At 50.4% G+C, this 20,865-nt stretch overlaps 1 protein-coding gene and 1 long non-coding RNA gene across 5 annotated transcripts in view; both read left to right on the forward strand.

The window, feature by feature from the left end:
- The window catches only part of ITGA9 (integrin subunit alpha 9), a 323,185-nt gene that overhangs the window by 69,785 nt on the left and 232,535 nt on the right, over nucleotides 1-20,865 (forward strand). For all 3 annotated transcript variants that reach the window (XM_082745464.1, XM_082745463.1, XM_082745465.1), the window contains 2 exons: nucleotides 4,312-4,466; nucleotides 13,733-13,893. In XM_082745464.1, the coding sequence (XP_082601590.1) occupies nucleotides 4,312-4,466; nucleotides 13,733-13,893 (316 nt within the window). The remainder of the gene's footprint in view (nucleotides 1-4,311; nucleotides 4,467-13,732; nucleotides 13,894-20,865) is intronic.
- Nucleotides 13,919-19,162, forward strand: LOC309872208. 2 transcript variants are annotated; one of them, XR_014315733.1, is made up of 2 exons: nucleotides 13,919-14,627; nucleotides 18,409-19,162. It is a non-coding gene; the product is annotated as an uncharacterized lncRNA (long non-coding RNA). The 2 variants fall into 2 exon arrangements; XR_014315734.1 differs by lacking the exon at nucleotides 13,919-14,627 and adding an exon at nucleotides 15,935-17,021.

Genomic DNA, 20,865 nt, shown 5'->3' on the forward strand with positions numbered 1-20,865 from the left:
AGAGAGAATCAACCCTGAGATCATGACCTGAGCCAAAATCAAAGGTTGTATGTTACCCGACTGAGCCACCCAGGTGTCCCGATAGATCACATTTTAATTCTTAGTTTTTTTAACAACTCCATGACATAGATATTATTACTTTTATTCCCATTTTATGGATGAGGAAAGCAAGTGATTTTGAAGTTTTATTAATTTTAAAAAGGAGATCATTGTTGATTGTGGTCAATGTCATGAGGATGATGAGGCAGGGTCATGTGGTCAAGGGCCCTGGTTCGCATCAAACCCAGCAGAGAGGGCCATGTAGTCATGTTAGGAGGTGACAGTGGTGTCCTTGGCTCTGGCAGGTCAAGAGAAGTGAGGTGCAGAGGTCAGATCGCTGTGGGTGGGAGAGAGAAGGAAAAGCAAGAAAACAGATGGTGAAGTTTGACTCCTTTCCAGAAGCTTGGCTACAAAGGAGCAAATGGGATTGCCATGTGGCTCAGAGATTAGGCCAAGAGTCTTTGAAACCTCTTCTGCTCTCCTTGGCCCTTTCCTCTCCTGCACTACTCAGAGGTGGTCCCCTTTAGCTTCACCCTCATCCATACAAAACTTGCCCTGACCCCACTCTCACCTTGGGGCCTGAAGAGACAGAGGGAGAGGGGGACGAGACTGAATGGGGGTTGAGGGAGGAGAGGAAGGTGGGATGCGGTGTATAGGCCATGGCGGACAGGGACCTCGTCTTTGAGCCAGGCCCCAACACTGGAACAGGTCCAGGGCAAAGTTCAGCGTGGGACATGGGCGAGGGTGACCACCTCAGGTCTCTTCCTGGAGCAGGGAAGGCAAACTGGGACCCCTTAGAGAGGGGGCCAGGGAGGAACAGGCAGAGGGACTGCTGAGTGTGTCTGAGGGGCCAGGAAGGCATCTGTTGATAAGGTGCTAGATGTGGCTGAACGACTGTGAACATGAAGGTCTGGAGACGTCAGTGGGCTAAGCGAGGTGGGCATCCCAGGCATGGCTTAGCTGACCAGCAAGTTAGGTGGACTTGAGTCCCCTCAGAGTTTGGGCCAGACCAGAAAAAAATCAATCATGCACAGGCTCATATAACATACCATGCCCATTCTTTTTTCTTTCTTTCTTTTTTTAAAAAATATTTTATGTTTTTATTTGACAACACAGATCACTAGTAGGCAGAGAGGCAGGCGGAAAGAGAGGCAGGGGAAGCAGGCTCCCCGCTGAGCAGAGAGCCCAGTGCAGGACTCTATCCCAGGACCCTGAGATCATGATCTGAGCTGAAGGCAGAGGCTTAACCCACTGAGCCACCCAGGGGTTCCACACCATGCCCATTCTTACACGTCCTCAGGGAGAGTCCAGATGTGTACGGGCCTGGAATCCTTCAGGCTGCCGCAAAGGGCACACCTTACTGTGAGTGGTGTTAAGGACATAGACGTTAATTGGCTGCCAGGAGGGGATGGCTCCACGGCGGGTTTAGTAGCCTCCATCTTCATGGGGTGTCAGCGCTCAATCTGTCCAACTGTGGCTGTCCCACATGCAGCACTGCCTCCCACAGAAGGCTGGGGTGATGGGAGCAATACTCCATCAGACGGCATCCGGGGAGGTAAATGCAAGGGAAATACAGATCTACCTTGACCTAGGAAGGAGTTACTGTTATGATAAACCCATTGTAAGTTGAAAATATCCTTACATGGAAACATATTTACTACCCCTAACCTCCCGAACACCATGGCTTAGCCTGGCCTGCCTCAGCTGCGCTCAGAACACTCACCTCAGAACACTTACACCCGCCTTCGGTCGGGCACGGTACTCCGACAGTAAGTTGGTTTGGTAATCAGGTGTTGACTCTCTCACGTAAATGACTGAAAGCTGTGCCTAAAGTCACAAACAGAGCCTCCACACGGCTACAGAAAGGGTGTCAGCATAGGGGCTGTTCAGCCTCGTGATTGGTAGCGGAGCCCGGGAGCTGTGGCTCCAGGGCCAGCGTCGCCACACAGTCATCCCACATAGGATCCTTGGGGATCCAGATTCACGGTTCAAAGTTCAGTTTCTCCCAAGTGCACGTCAGCCCATCATAAGGTTGAAAAGTTGTTACATTGAATCGTCGTAAGCCAGGGACGGTCTGTATCAGGATTTGAGTCATCAGAAAGAGGTAGTCTATTTTAAGTTAGAATTAAGTCTTGAAGGCCTTTGTGGTGCTGTCCTTCAGCGCCCTCTGCTTCTCTCACGGGGACGGGCCCCTCTGCAGGCGTGACCGCAGGCTGGCCCCACTCTGCCCTTGCTGATTTTGTGCTCTGCCCTTAGCTGCAGAGGGCAGGACCTGTGTGAGGGCGATGGGCGCCCAGTGCTGTGCCACTTCAGTTCAGAGGGAGTGATGAGAGAGTTCAGGAAAGACTTCTGGGCTTTCCCTGGCCCAAGAATAATTCTTGGAAGTGAAACAGGATCGAGGGCCTTATCTGACAGGTGCTGGTGAGACGTGTGCTTCTGAAGGTCTTTGTCCTCACCTCAGAGGATCCTGTGCTGACGGCCTCCATCGACGTCATTTTCCCGGCCTGCTCCCCTGGCCTTCCTCTGCAGGGCTCTGCTGGGAGTGGGGACTGGGTGGCCCCTGGGATGGCAGGCGGTGGTGAGGCCTTCCTTCCGTGTGGTGACCAGGGAGCATGTGCCCTGGGCAGGTTGGAGATCTCACAGGGTCAAGACCAGCACTCCCTGGTGCCTCTGTCTGTTTTGTGAAAGTTGGGGCGCTCCTGTGGTTTTCAGTCCCTGGGCCTGTTGTGAGGTTGGCACACGTTTCACACCTCAGGTTTTTGAACACCAGTCCTGAGGCTATCAGGATGAATTTGGGGGGTCCTAGACCTTCAGGGGCCTGTAGACTGGTGGAGCAGCCTTGGAAACAGACAGTGATCTTAATGAGTAAGTGAGGGGAGGTTTGAAGATGGTGCAGGGGTCCTGGCAAAGGCCTCCCGGGAGAGGGACATGAGCTGGCCATGGAAGGACCTGGGGCTTTCTAGATTGTCTGTTGGTATCTGCTCAGTCCTCTTGACAAGGAGCAGAGCATTTGTTTTCTGTGTTATTGAGAGCGTCTTACAAGGATGAACCCAGAAGAAAATTAGAAGGCCGGGACCTTGGATTTCTTTCAGGCACTGCTATTGTCTGACGTCTGTTGGCCTTACAGCTGGCTTTGCTCTGGGAGACCCACCATTCCCTTGCCCTGGTCCCAGTTCTCTCAGCCTTGAACCCACGTCCATGGCAGTGGTGGCAGCAGTGAAAACCCTTCACCCTCTTGGGCCACATGTGTCCTTCCTTCCCTCTTTCCCTGAGGTTTTCCTTAATACCTTCTTTGAGAGTTGTGTTCCTTTTTCCCATCTGTCTTGTCGCTGTGGGCTCTTGGCAGGGTCACTGTACACAAGGAAGGTCATTGTTCTCAAGCCGCTAATGCTCCTTAATCTTGTTATATCACCCCAGTGGCAGGAAGGCTGGGGCTCCCTGGAGGTAAAAGGGTCTCATTGTGAGGTCTGGAGGGGAGAAGGCTAAGCCGCAGCTTAGGGGAACTGTCCCTGAGCAGGTGTCTGCAATGACAGCAGGATGGCCTGAGTCAGCTTGGTCGGCCAACCCTGGAGTTCCCCAGAAGGTGCAGGAGGGATGCGTGTATCGATCCAGTACGGGGTGGGTGGGGATGCTGGCCGTCCGAGTTGGTGTTAAGGATGCCAATGTTTACAGGGTTTTACTTGCTCTTGGGATCAGGTGGGTTGATTTCTTAAGCTCTGAAATGCTTCGCTGTTACCAGCTGGGACTCTCTGGATCAAGTTCTTTTAGAGAAATGCTTAATGAATTGAGGGAGTCAAGGAAGGGCGAGTTTGACGCACTGGATGGAACTGGAACTCTGCCGCTCATGCTTCCAGAGACAGTACGGGCACGGCCATTCCCGACGGTACAGCTGCTTCTCGAGTCCTGGCATCCGCTGTAGGAACTCCCCTTAAATATATTACTATCTTCCTAATAAAATGGAAATCGGAACTTAATTGGTGAAATTTTAAATAATCACCCAACATCTGGTGGTTCATTTATGGCTTCATCCAGATGTGTTTTATTAACAACTTACTTGCCTTTACTATTGGGAAGTTAACCATTAATTTATTAGGAAATAAGCCACTTCAAAAACCGGGAGAAAGTATTTACAGGGCCCATTGGCCCTTCTCTCACAGGTTACTTCATGGTTTCGTTAAGTGCTGGGCTGAAGGCCGAGGATTTCTCTCTCTGGATTACTTCTTGTTCTGTTCTGAGAGCATGGCTAAGTCACCTCCCTCTCTCGATGCACAGGGCGAGACCCGTCATTACGGTGGACGTCTCCATCTTCCTCCCAGCCTCCATCAACATCACGGCGCCTCAGTGTCACGATGGGCTGCAGCCTGTGAACTGCCTGAACGTCACCGCCTGCTTCAGCTTCCACGGCAAGCACGTTCCAGGAGAGATTGGTAATGAGCCCCTGAGTCAGGGCTTGGGACGGCCATCTTAGCTGGAGAGGGCTTGTGTGACTGGGGTTGCTGAGGGATTCTTCTGGAGCCTTTGATTTCCCTGTGCATCCTGGCCGGTTTTGCAGGCAGCAGATACGCAGTCCAGACCCTCTTTCTCTCTACAGTTCCTGCTCTTTTCTGCTTCCCATAGTTTCCCAATTTAACATAGCCTCCAGCTCTGGAACAAATAACATTTGACCCCAAGCATCCTTTCCCCAATGTGTGACCAGACTGAAACCTCACGGGGCCACAGGTGTCACAGGCCAGTGGGACTTGTGGAAAGGTAGTGACTGGAGCCTAGCCCTTACAGAACATTCCATTTGGTTAGAAAAAAAGAAGTGGTGGGTCTTTGGAGGCTCTCCCTTAGCCTGGGGCACCAGCCAGATGTCAGGGCTGTAAGCCCTTGACTGTGGAATCTGAGACCAGGGATGGATGGTAGGATCAGGATGTTGAATTTTATGAAGCCCTAGACTTGCAAAAGAGGAGGAGCTGCATTGTCAGCTTCGGATGACAGGAAAGAGACAGCAGGCCCTGCTATTTCTCTGGTGGAGAAGGCCAGCTTGCTAGCCCAACTCCAGAGGTCCAGTCCCTGGAACGGATAGGATCAGGGCGGAGTGGAACTTAAGAGCACGTGGTCATCTGAAGGAAATGAATCTAGAACACTCATGCAGATTAATAAATGCTTTGCTCTTACTTGGAAGGCTGATTTAATAATAGAAAATAGAATTCTAGGAAAATTTTAAAAAACACACAGAAAACAATAAGGACCTGGACTTCCTGCATTTCTTAGACATTTGTAGAGTCAAGTGTCTCACTTCCCTAATCACAGTGTGGTCCCTAGACCCAGCAGTACCAGCATCCTCTGGGTGCTTGTTCGAAATGCAGAATCTCTGGCCTCGCTCTAGGTCTGAGAAGCAGGATCTGTGTGTGCATTTATGTTCAAGAAGCACTGATCTGGAGCGTGTGTGTGTGTGTGTGCACACTCGTGTGCGCTCATGGGCGCGAACATGCACACGTATCCTGGTCTGTTTCTCAGCCGCACCTTGAAAGCTGTATGTTATTTAATAGCGTGCTAATCCTTCTAGGCTAATAGCCTCCTTGATACTTTATCTTGATCTTCAGATGGTTTGAATAAGTTCAACAATCAAACCTTGAACTTGTTCATAGAGATTTCTTTAAAAAAAAAAAAAACTTAGAAATTTCAAAACTGAATGTAAACATTCCATGCACTCAGGACTTGGTGACAAAGAATTAACAAACGTTTTATGTGGAACCCAGTCAGAAAAAGACCAGACTCAGTGAGAAACGTACTTGCTCAGGGTCACATAGCTGTTGGTGAAGCCAGGAGTTGAATCCTGGTTTGAGCATACTTAGTTTTGCTTTCCAAAAACTCTTTCTCATCTCCTCCCTAATCAGTCTCTAGGGAAACATTGGGCTGCTGTGTCCTCTGCCCAATTAGATGGTGTGTCTTCTATCAGATTCCAGCTCATGATGTAGCTGGACTCCATTAAGAAACATTATGAAAGAATTGAATTGAAGGTTTATGTTGGTGTGTATAAAAATAAGCAGAACTATCCTAGAACTCTAAAATAAGCAAGTGATTAATAGTTTATGTGTGTGTTCATTTGACAAATGTTTATTGTGTGCCTGCATGTGCCAAGCATGTCCTCATGGAGCCTCCAGTGGGGGTTACAGAGTTTCTATTATTTTGATCCTGAAGCAGTGCACACCATTCCAGGCTCTTTAATGACATCACTGTGGTGGTAATGAAGGTATTTTGGCACAGCAGGAACAGATGAGAAGAAACCCAAGATGCCAGTTTTTGAGCAGGAAGGATGTCAGACCATAAGATGGGGGTAGAGTGGACTCTGATTAGAAGGTTTGTGGGCTGAGCCAGGAGGAGATGTGGGTGTCTTCTCATACTGCTGCCCACCAGTGGGCCTTCTGGGCCCCAGTGACTGGGGCACCTTTCATTGACCTCTAGGCAGAATGATAATGGAGCCTAGGCTCAACCATGACCCCTGAAGAGTCGGAGAATATCAGGAGAAACAGGCTGGTGGATAGCGCATGGTCCTGCCCGTAGTGCTCAGCGTGGAGGAAGTGGGCTGACACCCATGTGCAAGTCTTGGACATCCCTTTACAATCTAAGCAGTATTTTTCCACATTTACTTTACACATGGTAACAGGAATTTTGGTATCAATGGGGCGATGCAGAATATTCTCCATCCGTTTTTCTTTGTTGTCCCCAGGCATTCAGGGCAAGGTGCTGGATCTCCATCTTTGTAGAAATCTGGTAAAACATGAACTAGCTGTGGAATGTGGAGAGACTTGAGGAGGGAAAGCGGGCAGCCCTTAAGGAAATGTGAGAGAAATCAAGGAAGTGACAGGTAGCTTGCGGGGGTCCAACAGTGGTGGGGGATCCCTGGGGTCCAGCACAGAAGGCAGGGCCTGGGCTCTGTGTCGTCAGGAGGATCAGGTGCCTGGTCTCCAGGTGGTGGAAGGTGGGGGCACTGCCATCCTTTGCTGTCGTCCAAGCTCAGCGTCACTGTGCAGGCCTCTGTGTTGGGAACTCAAGGCCAGGGCGTGATGAGCTTTCCTTTGTTCCCTTGCTGGCAGCTGCAGGGAGCCTGGGTCCTGGTGGGTTTGGCCATGGAATGTCTAACAAATGAATGCCCGCCTTGGGCCGACCTTCTAGGCCCCCTCTCAGCATCTGCATGTCCACAACTGGGTTGCATCCATAGAGTGGCTGCATTGGTGCAGTGTGGCTGGCGCAGTGTGTGCTGGGTTCTTCCGAAGAGTTGTCGGAAGCCTTTTCTATCTGATGGCATCTTGAGCCGCGGGTCGCCCCAGGGACGGCTTGGGGAGCCATAGATGCTACATGTCACTTATAAGCTGATCTCTTTGGTTCCTCCTCTTTGGTAGGACCTGCTGGGGAAGGACCTCCATTCTCCTCTTCATCTTCTGCTTTAGCAGTGGGAAACCACAGCTCCCACGTGGTCTCCAGGGTGTTCGGGGCTGGCTGATGGCCTCTGGCAGGACCATGGAAACTCCAGAGACTCTGTAGGGGGTGACTCTGCCTTGGCCCCTGGAATGGCAGCATCCAGTTAGGAAAACAGAAACCAGTTGTTTTGACAGAATTTAATATCAGGAATTGGGAAAGCAGGTCTTGGATTTAACTGGTAGTCACTGCCAGAAACAGCACCCACTTCTGGGTTGGCATCGGTGGGGGAGAGAGGTCTCAAAGCGTGGTGCCCTGTCCAGCTGCAGCAGCGGCACGTGGGAATGTTAGAAATGAACATTCTAACCGAATCAGACCCTGGGGCACTGGGGCCCAGCCACCTGCCCTTCAGCACACCTCTGAGGGGGCTGGGACTTGAGGACCCCTGGTCAAGCAGACAAGCAGAAGAGGTCACACCTGCGGTGATCAGAACCTAGAAGCTTGGAGTAGGCACTCTGCTAGCCTGAGACCTCAACCTTGGGGGAGGGGGTAGCAGCTAGTGCAGTGGGGGAAAAGCTGACACTGGTATTAACTACAGTTGAAACTAGCTGCCAGGAAAGACTGTCGCCGGCTGAAGTTGATAGGAATAGGGAGCAGGCAGGAGGATGCAGCCCTTCTCCCTCCACCAGCCTCCCTCAAGCTGACTATCTGGGTTGAGCCTCCCACAGACCCGCTAGCAGAGGCATGCAGAGAGGCCCAGACCCAGCCTCACAGAGCAGGGTGGGTCGGGAGCTGAGAGACAACAACTTCGGGAACTAGCCCAGCCAGCAGCCAGTCACAGAAGCACCTGTTGGGTCATTAACTACAAATAGTTAAGTTCTTTTTTTTTAAATATTTTATTTATTTATTTGACAGAGAGACAGCGAGAGAGGGAACACAAGCAGGGGGAGTGGGAGAGGGAGAAGCAGGCTTCCCACAGAGCAGGGAGCCCGATGTGGGGCTTGATCCGAGGACCCTGGGATCATGACATGAGCTGAAGGCAGACACTTAACAACGGAGCTGCCCCAGGCACCCCACAAATAGTTAAGTTCTTTAGAGTGCCAGAGTACACGCTCCCCTCCCTGGGCGCAGAGCAGAAGCCAGTGAGACAGAGCCCTGGCCCTCCAGGAGCTTGCATTCTGCAGGGAGGGAGGCCAGTGCAAACAGCTGACGCTCCCTCACCCAACCCCCACTTCTGGATGTGTCCAGGCTTTTTTGTTTGGTAGGCCCTCCTTTCCCTACTGGGGTGCAGGCACGTGTCCAGCTGTTGCGGTTCGAAGAACAAATTTATAACCCATCTCACCAAGCAGTTTAAAACAAGAGTTCTGCCCATCCCAAGTGTTATTAATCCCTTCATTCTTGGCCTGGGAGGAAGCATGTCACTCCTTGGAGCATCCTGGCTGATGTAAGGGTGGGGAGTGCTGTGCCAAAGAGTTCTGCCCCTTCGCCCCGGGGCTGAGCCTCTACCTGCTTCCTGGCCAGGCTAAAGCTGAAATGTGCTGGGCAGGCTCTGGGGGCTAGGGATGGAGCTGGCAATTCCGGACTCTCACTTAGAGGGCTAAATGAAAACCAGGGAGGGATGAGCCCTAAATCGTTGTGTTTTGTGCTCTGATTTGGCACCCTGAGCATGAGCAAGTAGAGGTGCCTCCATGCCTCCGGACAAGCAGTGGAGCCCAGGTCCTAAGCATGGCACCAGGTCATCCAAGCCAGCAGCAGAAGTAGGGTCGAAACCAGGCGACTTGTCTCCAGACCCTTCCTCTGGCTTTAGGTGGCGGGGGGCAGGAGGGTGTGTTTCTACTCCAGAGAGCACACATAACATTCTCCAAGCTCCTTCTGGTGTTTTGGGAAGCATGGAGATAGGATAATGAGGCAAATCCATGTCACATGAGGCATGGGGTAACCTCATCTAATAATTACCACCTCGCTCCTTTATGGGGTGGGGAGCAAGCTTAGGAGAGCTAGTAAAGGGGGAAATATCCTTCCTCTCCCTTCTCCTGGGAGATTCCAAGGGAAGCTCAGTAAGTCTGGAAGGAGGATTTATTAGTTAGAATTTCACAGCTGAAGTCATGTTGCGATGGAGAATGGGAATGGATAAAAAACTTGCTAGGACCAACCAGAGCTGAGTTGATGCAAGACAGCTGGCTCCCTCCTGGCCCAGGCCAGTATGGGGGGCCCTTGGGAACCAGCTGGGGGCAGGGAGAGGAGGAGGCTGCAACATGACTTGGGGCTGGTCAGCTTTTCCATCAACATGACATCATTCGACATGGCATGGACACAAGCTGCCAGAAGGAAAACCTGAGGATGTGGACCGTGTGGTGGGAGCAGGCGCTAATCAGAACCAGCACCCTTCCCGGGACGGGGACTGGCTGGCCTGGCTTGAATTAGGGGCAGCCACCCTCCCACCACGCCAGGCTGCTGGAGCCTGCCAGCTGATTGGCTGCTTCTCTGGCATCTCTTCGTACTGGGGCTCCCTTTCAGACGCTCTTGGGTAGTTACTGTTTAAACCTGCCAGTTGAACTCAGGGCTCCAGAACGGTCTGCACCTCTTGCCACTCTGAAGGCTGTGAGATGCCCCCTCACTCAGGCTGGGCTTCCCATGATGAGTCTCCTGGTGGCTTTCTTCTCAAAGAGAGAGTGTGATATGGAACTGACTTATTTTTAGTGATGTAAAATGTCGAAGTAAATTTTAAATCAGGGAGAAGCATTAGCCAGGCAGTTATGAAGATGAAAAGCTTCCAAAATGATTATACTTGGTGAATTGGATAATTTGGTCTGTCTGTGATTGTATATTTTAACATTTTAGAAAAATCTGATAGGTGGACTTATTGGCATGCTCACACTCTGCCTGGAGCAGAGCAGTGGTTGTGGTCCTCAGCTCAGTTTGTAGTAACTGAGTTGTTTCTGTCTTCTCTTCAGCTGTCTGAAAGATGTATCGGGTCAGAGATTCTACAGTGAGAGGGAATGTCACAGGACTAAAGTGGTGTTGGAAAATATCCACACAGTGCTTGGCACACACTGAAGGCTGAATCCATTCCCTTTTCCTGACCTGTCCCATCTTACTTCAGATTCTCCCAGAAGCAGAGCCTGAGTCAAGGATTTGGTGTACATGGTTGATTCAGGCTGTGGTCAACCCCAGGAAGCACCAGTAGGAAAGTGAGACAGGAAGGGAAGGAAGCTGTGTCCGTCAGGGTTCTGCAGAGAAACAGAACCAATCGGATGTGTATATATTGACATTGTAGTTTGGAGGCATCTGAAGGCAGAAATATTTCTTTTGGGGTGACTTTAGTCTTTTTCTCATAAGGCCTTTAAGTGATTAGATGAGGCTTACCCACATTATGGAGGGTGATCTGCTTTATTTGAAGTCTACTGATTTAAACAAAATCTCATTTAAAAATACCTTTGCAGGGGCACCTGGGTGGTGCAGTCGGTTAAGCCTTCCACTCTTGACTTTGGCTCAGGTCATGATCTCAGGGTGGTGAGATCGAGCGCCACATCGGGCCCTGTGCTCAGTATAGAGTCTCTATACTATATTCCCTCTCCTTCTGCCTCTCCCTGCACCTCCCTGCTGTTCTCTCTCTTGAATAAGTGAATAACTCTTCAGAAAAATAAAAATAAAAATACCTTTGCATTGATATCCAGATTTGGTGATAGGCTAGTCAAGTTGACACATAAACCATCACAGCAGTCCAACAGAAGGTGTGTTGTTGCTGAATCCTGCTGGGGAACACTGAGAGTCCGCGTGGAGCACCCTTCTGAGTTACTCCACCCACGGGATGAGGGAGCTGGGCTCCAGTGGTAGTGAGGTCTCAGGGACTCAGGTTCTCTGGCACTTCTGATCCACCATGCATGTGAGTAGAGCCACCAGAGAGCGCTCTCAGGAAAGGGGGTTCAGGTGCTGGCAGTGGCCAGTTGGACTGGGCAGCAGAGAAATAATACAAGCCAAGAGGATGTGCGTGGGGCACCGATCCTATGTGTTCTGTCTTCCTGTGATCATTTCTACCTTGGCTTTCTCTGAGCTCAGCTAGCTTTCTCTGAGCTCACTGGCAAGAGGGTTCACACCCTCCATTCTCCCCATGCCCACCCTTCCCAAGGGAGGGCAGCTCTTGCCTCTGGGAGGAAGGCCAGGGAGGGGGCCACTCAACAGCCACTGCCGCCATGTTGGTTTTGCCCAGCCGTAGGCTGGCTTGTCTTCCAGAAATGCCCATCCTGAGCTCTGGACTTACTAAACAGAACTTGGAAACACATTTATACTTATCCTTTCTTACTGTTTGACTCTTGCTTGGGGAAACTGTGATGAGAAGAAAGTAAATGGGCCAGAGTTCAGTTCTGAATCACTGCATGTGTTGGGCTCTGCTGTCTGGGCATTTAAAAAATGTAAAACTTGCCCCAAGAATCAGCATGGTAGGAACAGCCCTGCACTGGAAGTTAGGAGAGTTCTGGACTCAGCTCTGTGGTGGAGGGCCCTCTGAACTGGAACAAGCCTGATTCCTTTTTGGGACCTTGGTTCCTCATCTGAAAAAATGAAGGTTTGGAGCCCAGGGGTCCCTTAGTTACCCTGAAGCTTTGACATTCTATGCATCTGTCCCGTTACCTGGTGTCACCAAAGGAGCCGGTGTGTAACTCTCGTTTGGGCTCCCGTGTTTTCTCTTTGTTGTTACTTTCCCAAAGGCATTCTTTTCTTCCTCATTATATTGCCTTGGGTTATCCAGGTCTCAGGTCCCTCGGTGACCCAGCCTTGCCTTGGCAATCAGCTGTTTGCTGAAGTAAATACATTGGGGCAGAGCAGCCCTTGCTGACCAGGAATCCGCCAGCTCGGCATGGCAGGATCCCCGAGATGGCAGAGGCCCAGGAAAACCATTAGATGCATCCAAAATACACCCCATGGCAGCTGCAGAACGCCTGTCCTGGTCCCTTTCCTCCTTCCTGGCTCGGACCTCCCCGGTGGCTGATGCCTTTGATGTTATTAAAGCCGGACCCATCCTTACTGCCCTGCTTCGCATACTTAAATGTAGGCAGGTGTGGGCTGCTTTTATGGGGGCAAGAGCCACAGCTTCCAAGGGGCTGGTTCGTGGGGACAGGGTCTGTTTTTCATGGCTCTGCAGCCTCCTCTGGTCATTTTGGGGACAGAGTGTTCCCTCTCTCTCACTTTAAATTGCCACATTCCCCTGAATCCACAAAGCAGTTAAAAAACAAGAAAGGGTCCCAGAGGACTGATCTCAGCTGTGGTACAGAAAAACAGAGAAATAGGTGTGTTAACACCAACGCCCGATTTGCCTAATGACGCACATTGTTGTAGGGTGACTGACTGACTCTGAAGCTAAGAAAGTAAGACCTTTTCGTTATCCAATGTGCATCTTGTACCGTGCCCTTTTTTTTAAAGTTTCAGATTGTGTCCCAGTAGGTTTTGCCCACTGATGTCATGTGTTCAGGAACAGGCGAGAAGTTTTTCCCTTCAGGAGTATGGCTCAGTATGCCTGAGCACAAGCCCCACCGTGCCCGTGATACTGTTCAAATGACAGGCGCTCTACTATACACCATCTGTATACTCAGCTCCCTGGGAATTAAGTTAGCTTTAGCCTTGGTCTGAGTTTCTGTGAGTGTAAGTACCAAGAGGGCAGGGCTCTGTGGGGCTGTTTCTGTGGTGGCCTCAGAGGGTAAACAGAGGAAGAGCAGGACTGCCCTGTCCCCTGTGCCTGGCATGTAGTTGGTGCTCAGGGGACGTGATGACACAAGGTCCAAGGGATGTCGCCATCACAGAGCGCACGTGAACACGTGAATATCTGGGGATTATTGGGTAATTGCTCCCTCATGTTGGGTGTCTGTCTCATTGCACTATAGGATTCAGGGTTATGTGCAGCCGTAATAATTTCTGTGGGTTTTAGTCAAATCCTGTCGGCTCACCACAGTGTCTTCTTTTCAGGATGCCGACCATGCTGGGTATCTCTAATTATTGCTGTGTATATTGGTGACACAGCTGGTAACTCATGGGGTTTGAGACAGGGAGGGCCATGACGTGTGATATACAGAGAATCACCGGGAAGACAGGGGTGGCCTCATTGTCTCTTGATTCTGAGAGGACGCTGGCTCCGTGCTTCTTTCCAAGAAAGTGTTGACTTGGGCTGTAGCCCTTGGTTGCAGTGGGGAGGCAGGTAGCATACAAAGTGTGCTTGTGAGCTTGGGAGGGGGTAGTGCAGGTGGCCGTGACCCCACACATGAGTCCTCACTGACGTCTTGACCTTATTTATTGGCAGGCCTCAATTACGTTCTGACGGCTGATGTGGCCAAAAAGGCAAAGGGCCAGTTGCCCAGAGTCTACTTTGTGTTGCTGGGAGAGTCCTTGGGTCAGATCACAGAGAAGCTGCAGCTGGTCCACATGGAGGAGGCCTGTCATCACTACGTGGCCCACGTGAAGGTCAGTCCTCTTTTTCTTCTCCCACTTTGATCTCTGTGGATATTCGTTTAGAACTAGTGGAACCTACTTTTATTGTGTGTTACTTTTATTGTATGTTCAGATTTCTAACATTTTATTTCACAAGGAGAACATTCGTTTCTTCTTTTCAAGTTGGAGTCTGACAGCCCTTTGATCTTACTGTGCTCGTCTCAGCCTCTGAGGGGAGTTATAGTGGGCCAGGAGAACAGTGACACTCCCTGATCTTGGCTTGTCCTTTTGGGAGGCTTCTCATCCTCTTCCCTTTTTGAAGCTCTGTGGTCTCCTCAGAGGAGAGCCATAGAAGTCCCCATGTCTGGGTATGCTGTGGTCCTGGATCACACTGCACCTGATGGCTTTCTCAGTGGCCCACCACACATTAGCTCAGAGTCACGGTTAAGGCATTTTAAAACTAGTGGGACTTGGGTTTTATCCCTTGATGACTCTCTGTTTATTTTAGGAGTGCTTTCTTTGGCCCCTCTTCCCTGTCACTCTAAATAAACTTTCAAATGTTTTTACCCTCTTGAGATTGTTTGTTAAATACACTTTGCTGCTAATTCAGGAGGTCAGGCTTTGATTAACTACAGAGTGGCCCCTGTGTAGACAGGTGCTGGCAGGGTGGGAGTCCTGGTGATGCCCAGGGCTGCTGGAATGGCCAGCCACTGACCCACAGGCAGAGAGCACAAGAGATAGAAGGAGCCACGTGAACCTGCTACACGGTGTATAAAATGAATATGGCCTTTGGAGTCACACAGACCTGGTGTGTGTCTAGCTGGATGAGTACTTTGAACTCTGTGTGTCTTAGTTTCTGCATCTCTAAAATGGGCACAGGTACTGAAAGGATCTTGCATGGAGTCTGACCCCCCAGTAGGCATTCAGCATTATCATCTGTTTGGGCCATATGTAATTGCCAGTTTTCTAAATTCCTGACTTACAAAAATGGTATTTTCATATAGTTCAACCTCACATTAGCCAGTGGCTTTCTGGATGATAGTAAAAATAGTCGACAGATTCAAATCTCATTCTGTTATTGAGTTTCTAGTGCCACAGTGGGAGAGTAACAGCTGCTTCTTGAGGCTTCTGGATTGTATATAGAGAAATGCCCCCCCCCATATCTGTGGCACTTGGTCTGGCCTAGAGCCCATGAGTCTGTGCCCCCGAGATGCTTTTCAGGAGGCTGGACTATGTTTCTTGCCAGGATCGTGCCGGGGCCTGCCCGGACCAGCTGCCCTGTGGCCCCATGAAGGCCATTTATTTATAAAGTGGCTCCTACTTCTCTTAAGCCAACCAGCCACTCACGTCTCTAGGTCTTAGATTACATGGGCTCATGCATGCCCTTGAGGGTGTGAGGCTGCCCAGGACAGGCACATATCTGAACACCATGAGACATTTCAGTTCCTGTGCTTGGTGTCCCCACACTTCCTAGATGTGGGGCACCTTTCCTCAGGCTTCCTCATGCTGGGTCTCTTCTACAAATGATTTCCTTCTGGGCTCTTGGAGACTTGACTTTTTGTTTTGGCAGAATGGTTGCCTTCCCTGTCACAGGCTCAAGACAGGGCCTCAAAGAGCCTACAAGCCTTTGAAGAGTGCACTCAGGGAATGGTGGTAATGAGGGGCCGGCAAGAGGCGGTGCTGTTTCTGGAGTGGCTTCTGAGGGTAACCGGGGAGAAGAGCTGGGCTGCCCAGGGTCGTCAGTCCTGCTACTTCCTGATAGCCAGGGCTACCAGAGTCTAGCAAAGAAGCATAAAGACTTGCTCATTCAATCCAAAAGTCAGATAAACAGTAAATCATTTTTTCTTGTTGAAGCCAGAGAGTACAAGGGTTAAACTTACACTAAAAATGATTTGTTGTTATTGGGGAGGGCACGTGATATGGTGAGTGCTGTGAAGTATGTAAGTCTGACGATTCACAGACTTGTACCTCTGGGGCAAATAATACATTATATGTTAATAAAAATAATTTAAAAAAATGATTTGCTGTTTATCTGAAATTCAGATTTTTTTTTAAGATTTTATTTATTTTATTTGACAGAGAGAAATCACAAGTAGATGGAGAGGCAGGCAGAGAGAGAGAGAGGGAAGCAGGCTCCCTGCTGAGCAGAGAGCCCGATGCGGGACTCGATCCCAGGACCCTGAGATCATGACCTGAGCCGAAGGCAGCAGCTTAACCCACTGAGCCACTCAGGCGCCCCTGAAATTCAGATTTAACCGGGCATCCTGTTGGAGGATTCAACCTTCTCCATACCCTTCACCCCACAGTTTGGCACTTCTCCATTGGATCAAAACATGGTTGACAGGGGCTCCCTTCCCCTGGGTGAGCTGCAGAGCCCCCAAAGAGACCCAGTGGGAGCACAGACTCTGGAGCCTGTGGGGCAACTGGTCACCTACATATCCCCATGCTTGCTCCTTGGTGCCTGGGACACCAGGAGCTCTGTGCTCACTGGCCCTGAGAGCCCTTTCAGACTGGTGAGTCTGAAAACCTCCCCCAGGGAGCTTTTAAAGCAAATCACTGGACACCCAGTTCTGCTAGAGTGAAATTCTGGAATGGCTTGCCTGGATGGCTACGTGAGCACAGCCTTGGAGCAGACAGCAGAATTCCTGGATGGACACCTATAGAATAAGGTCATGGATGTATTTTTCTGAGGAGACAGTGAGCTGTCCCTAAATACACAGACAAGAAGGATGTGAAGGTACCAAGAGTGCAGTCCTTTCATACTTGGATGCATCTCTTCCGTGAGCTTTCTGGACCTTCCATGATGTGATGTGTCCTCTTCCATAATGGTGGTGATTTTTCACCAGAGTGTGAGATAAACGTGTACAGCTACAGATTTAATGGCAGAGCGTTCTTTCATATTTAAGTGTCATTTTCTTTTACCTCTGTGTCAGCGTGTAGAACACAAAAAGAATTAAAAAAGGAAAAAAGTCTAAAGCCACAAAGGAACCGTGGCTGTCAGGAGAAGAGCTCAAGGCAGTGGTCCCCAGATGCTGGAGACTGCGGTAGCTCAGGAGCACAGTGTGAGTGCCTGCGTCTCTGATGATTTGGGCTGTCCTGGGGAAGAGCCAGAAGAGCCCGAGAGCAGTCCAGTACGTGGGACCTAGAGAAGTTTGGATGTGGTTAGTATGTGGTGGCTTTCTCATAGAAGAACCTGGGGGTGGTGGGACGCACCAGGATGGCCCAGGCTTCTGTGGCCATTATGGTCCAGCATCCTTGCTCAGTGGCACTCAGGCGGCTGATCGTTCATAGCTACCAGGGAAGTTTCTTCACTGCTTGACTGGGCGGCAGCAGAGGACAGTGGTGAGTGGCAGAGGCAGCCAGTTTGTCCGTTAGGGCGAACCCTTCTGAGCTGGCTGATGGTACACGGTGTGGCCCAGTGGCCCAGCTGGCCAAGGAGGCAGCAGGCCTGGCCCTGGTGTGTCCTTTGTGGGAAGACAGCTGGGGAGGCCGTGGCCCTTGTGGGGTCGAGGCAAGCAGCAAGGGTGGGGAGGGAGTAGCAGCGGGTGGCCTGCTGGAGCGGGGACTGGGGACTGGGAGCCGGTCATCTGGGAATGAGAGCATGGTGTGGCCTCTGCTGCAAGCGGGGCCTTTTTGATGGGCCGGCTCTCGGCTTTGTAGACAGAAGAGGAAGGTAAATAAAAGCACTCGGGCTTATCGCACACCATATGGCCAGCAGACTGAGGCAGGCGTGAGGGCCTGGGTGTGTTTTGTTTAGGCTATCTTTAGGTATTTTTTTTTTCTTTTTTGCTTTAAGCCTATTCCAATTTTTTTTTTTTTCCCTCTTCCTCCTTTTCCCTAGAAGTTTTCTTTCCATATATGGTGATAAGTATCTCTAGCGTAGAAGACTGTTTGAGCTTAACACCTGCCTCCCAGGCTAGCTGTGTTGTCCCACACTTTGTTCCCTTCTCAGCCCTGCGGGGGCCTTCGAGACCTACAGAATTTTGTGGTAAGCCCCATCCTCCTGGGGGTGCTGGGTCTATTCTCAAGGGCTCACTGTGACCCACAGAGCTGAGGCAGGTCAGGCTGCTTCCCTGGCCTCTCTGCCTCAGAGTCCACATGCCCCAGTTCCTCTCCCCTCCCCCACCCAGGCCGGCCCAGGGTTGGGGACCAGCTCCCTCCTACTAATGAAGTGGGCTGGAAGCATCTCGGGGGTCTTCCCGGTAGTCACAGATGAAAGCCCTCATTTGTCCACTCAGCCTCAGGGCTCTCCACAGGCTGGCCTCAGCTCACATTTCCAGCCTCATCTTCTGATGACATCACACATGCCCCGGGCTCTTGCTGAGGTTGAATGGGCTCCTTTTCTTCTGGAAAGTGCCTCGCGTGGTTCCTCACCTTGGTTTTGGGCTCACCCCAGTATGTCTGGCAGCTCAGTGATCGGAGGCCCGGTTTTTGTCAGAACCATGAAAAGCCGCACACCCTCTGCATGGTTTTTGCTTTTTTAATTTTTTTTTTATTTTTATCTTAAACACACCTCCCATGGTATCTTATTTCATATTTTTTCTTTAGATTTCAAATTAAATAATTTGAAACAGAAACTTTGTGCCCTCCTGTACGCAGAATACCAATTATTCTATGCCGAACAAAAAGTCACTGTAAAAGTAAATACATTGAAGACACAACAAGGTCATCAAACCCTAACTGGATTTCATCGTCTGCCAGAGTCTGTGAAGAAGCCGCCCACTCTTCCTGTGTGTGAGAAGGGGAAATTATGGAGTGCTGGAGAAGTGTCCGCGACATACTGGCAACCGCACGGAACTTTCCCCCTGACGCAGTCAGAAGGACTGGGAGGGCACTGACCAGGGAATAACTTTCCAAATATGTGGGTCCTGATAGAGTGCCAGGGAAAACCACATCCTAGCCCCGTCCCGGAAGGCCGGGCCATGCTCTGCTTGGATGGGGTGTGCCTCACCCCTCTTGCCTGCTGAAGGTTGTCTGTTCAGGTCCCCATCAGTCCACGGCTGGCCATTGTCACAGGCCCATTGGATGCCACCATCTACCACCTGTCTCGTGGGAGCTTCTTCTGCGCCGGCTCACTCCTGCTTTGGGAGGGTAGGCCCACAGCGCCTCCTCGTCCCTGGAGCCTTGTTGAAGAGACACAGTGGCCACCTGGAGCAAAGGATCCCAGGGAGTATCTGGCCAAGGAGGGGCCTGCCCACCTCCCTGGGAACCTGGTACTGGGAGGGGGCAATGAGAGGAGGCAGGGGAGAGTTGTAGGTGCATGGCCCACGCTGAAGACCGAACAAGCATGAGCTGTCATGGCTCCGTTGTTTTTGGGTCTGTGTGTGTTTACCGCAGTAACCATCACGCTCCGGCCTCAGTCCTGCACGGTGCCTTGAGAATTGATCCCTGGTAAGCCGGATGCTTGTGTGAGTGCCGGGCAGGTGGGGGCCTCTTTAGGAGCTGGGGACCAAGGGCAGCTTGAGTCTGTACAGGGAGGAGGGGAGAAGCCCAGGCACGGCCGAGCATGGCGTGGGTGACGTCATCCTCAGCTCCAAGGAACAGCCAGCCCGCTGGAGGCCTTCAGAAAACTTTCAGTGAGCAAAGCCATGTGTCAGACGCTGTCCAAAGAGCCAAAAACAAGGATTAATGGAACAGGGGGAGGAAAGCCCCCACCCCACTGCAGACAAGGGAATATGAATGCACACCAGCTTTGCTGAGCAGCCGCAGATGTTCATGTGGTTTGTGCTGTGGTGCTGAGGAAGGTTTCTCGAGGGAGTTCGAACCTGAGCAACAGCAGCTCCTTTGTCGCTTGTGGGGGCAGGTGGTCTGCCCGGCCTGGCAAGCAGGGCATCTCGGGGCACCAGGGCTCCTCAGAGGTCACACCATGGGCTCTGCCACGTGGTCCAGTCTATTTCTGTTTCTACATGCAACGAGATGCCTTTGGCCCAAGCTCCACTCACAGGATAGCCTGTGAGTTTGCGGGGCCTTTGGCTGTACTGAATGCACTTGTCAGACATTGGAGGCTTTTATTTTCTTAACTTTATAAAGCCATAGTTAAGAGAGATTAAGTTGGAGTGTTTAAGAACCTCATGAGGAAGGGGAGAAAGGAAAACAGCAAGATTGCCTTTTTTATCTGCACAGTACTTTGTTAAACCTTTTGCTCATCTTGAGAAGTCAAAGAAATAGCTTAAAAAAAAGTTGTAGGATTTGGGGAAAAGGGATACAGATCTTAGATGGAGGAAGTCATCTAAAACTTATTTTAATTGCTAGTATATGTACATAGTCAAAACAAATTTTTGTTAACTGAACTAGAAGGTATACAGAAAAAGGACATCTAGCCACTCTGTTTCTCATTCAGAGGCGACCGTGGTTCCAGTTTCTTGTGTGTTTTGCAAGTGCGGGTCAGTAGACACACAAAGTTGTGTGCATATATCACCTTTCAACATGGAAGGCAGCATACCATCGCACACAATGGTGCAGCTTACTTTTTTCTTCTAGAATGTCCCATAACAGATTTTGGTAAATCCGTACAGTGGACTACCACTCAGCAATGACAATGAACTACCAATTGACACAGTCACATGTATATGCATGTGTGTAAAACGTGTAACAATGTATGTATGTGTGTGTGCCATAACATGACAGATCCCAAAAGCAAGATGCTAAGTGAAAGAAACCAGACATAAAAACTACTAGTAGTATAGCAGTTCCATTTATATGACACTGTGGAAAAGGCCAAATACAGAGACAGAAAGCAGATCTGTGGCTTTGGGAGCCAGGGATGGGGAGGAGATGGGGATGATTAAGCGAGTAGAGGCAAGAGGGACCTTTTCAGGGTGAGGAAAATATTCCGGATCATGATCGTGGTGATGGTTATATGATTGAATGCATTTATTAAAGCCCGTCAAAGTGCATAGTTAAAATTAGTCAGTGTTACTGTATGTAAATCATATTCCAGTCAAACTTATTTCTTAAAAAATGTATCTGGAGTGTTCTTCCATATTGGTGCTTGCAGTGTCCCCA

The sequence above is a fragment of the Mustela nivalis genome (assembly GCF_964662115.1).
Source record: "Mustela nivalis genome assembly, chromosome: 1".
In the NCBI taxonomy this organism is placed as follows: domain Eukaryota; kingdom Metazoa; phylum Chordata; class Mammalia; order Carnivora; family Mustelidae; genus Mustela; species Mustela nivalis.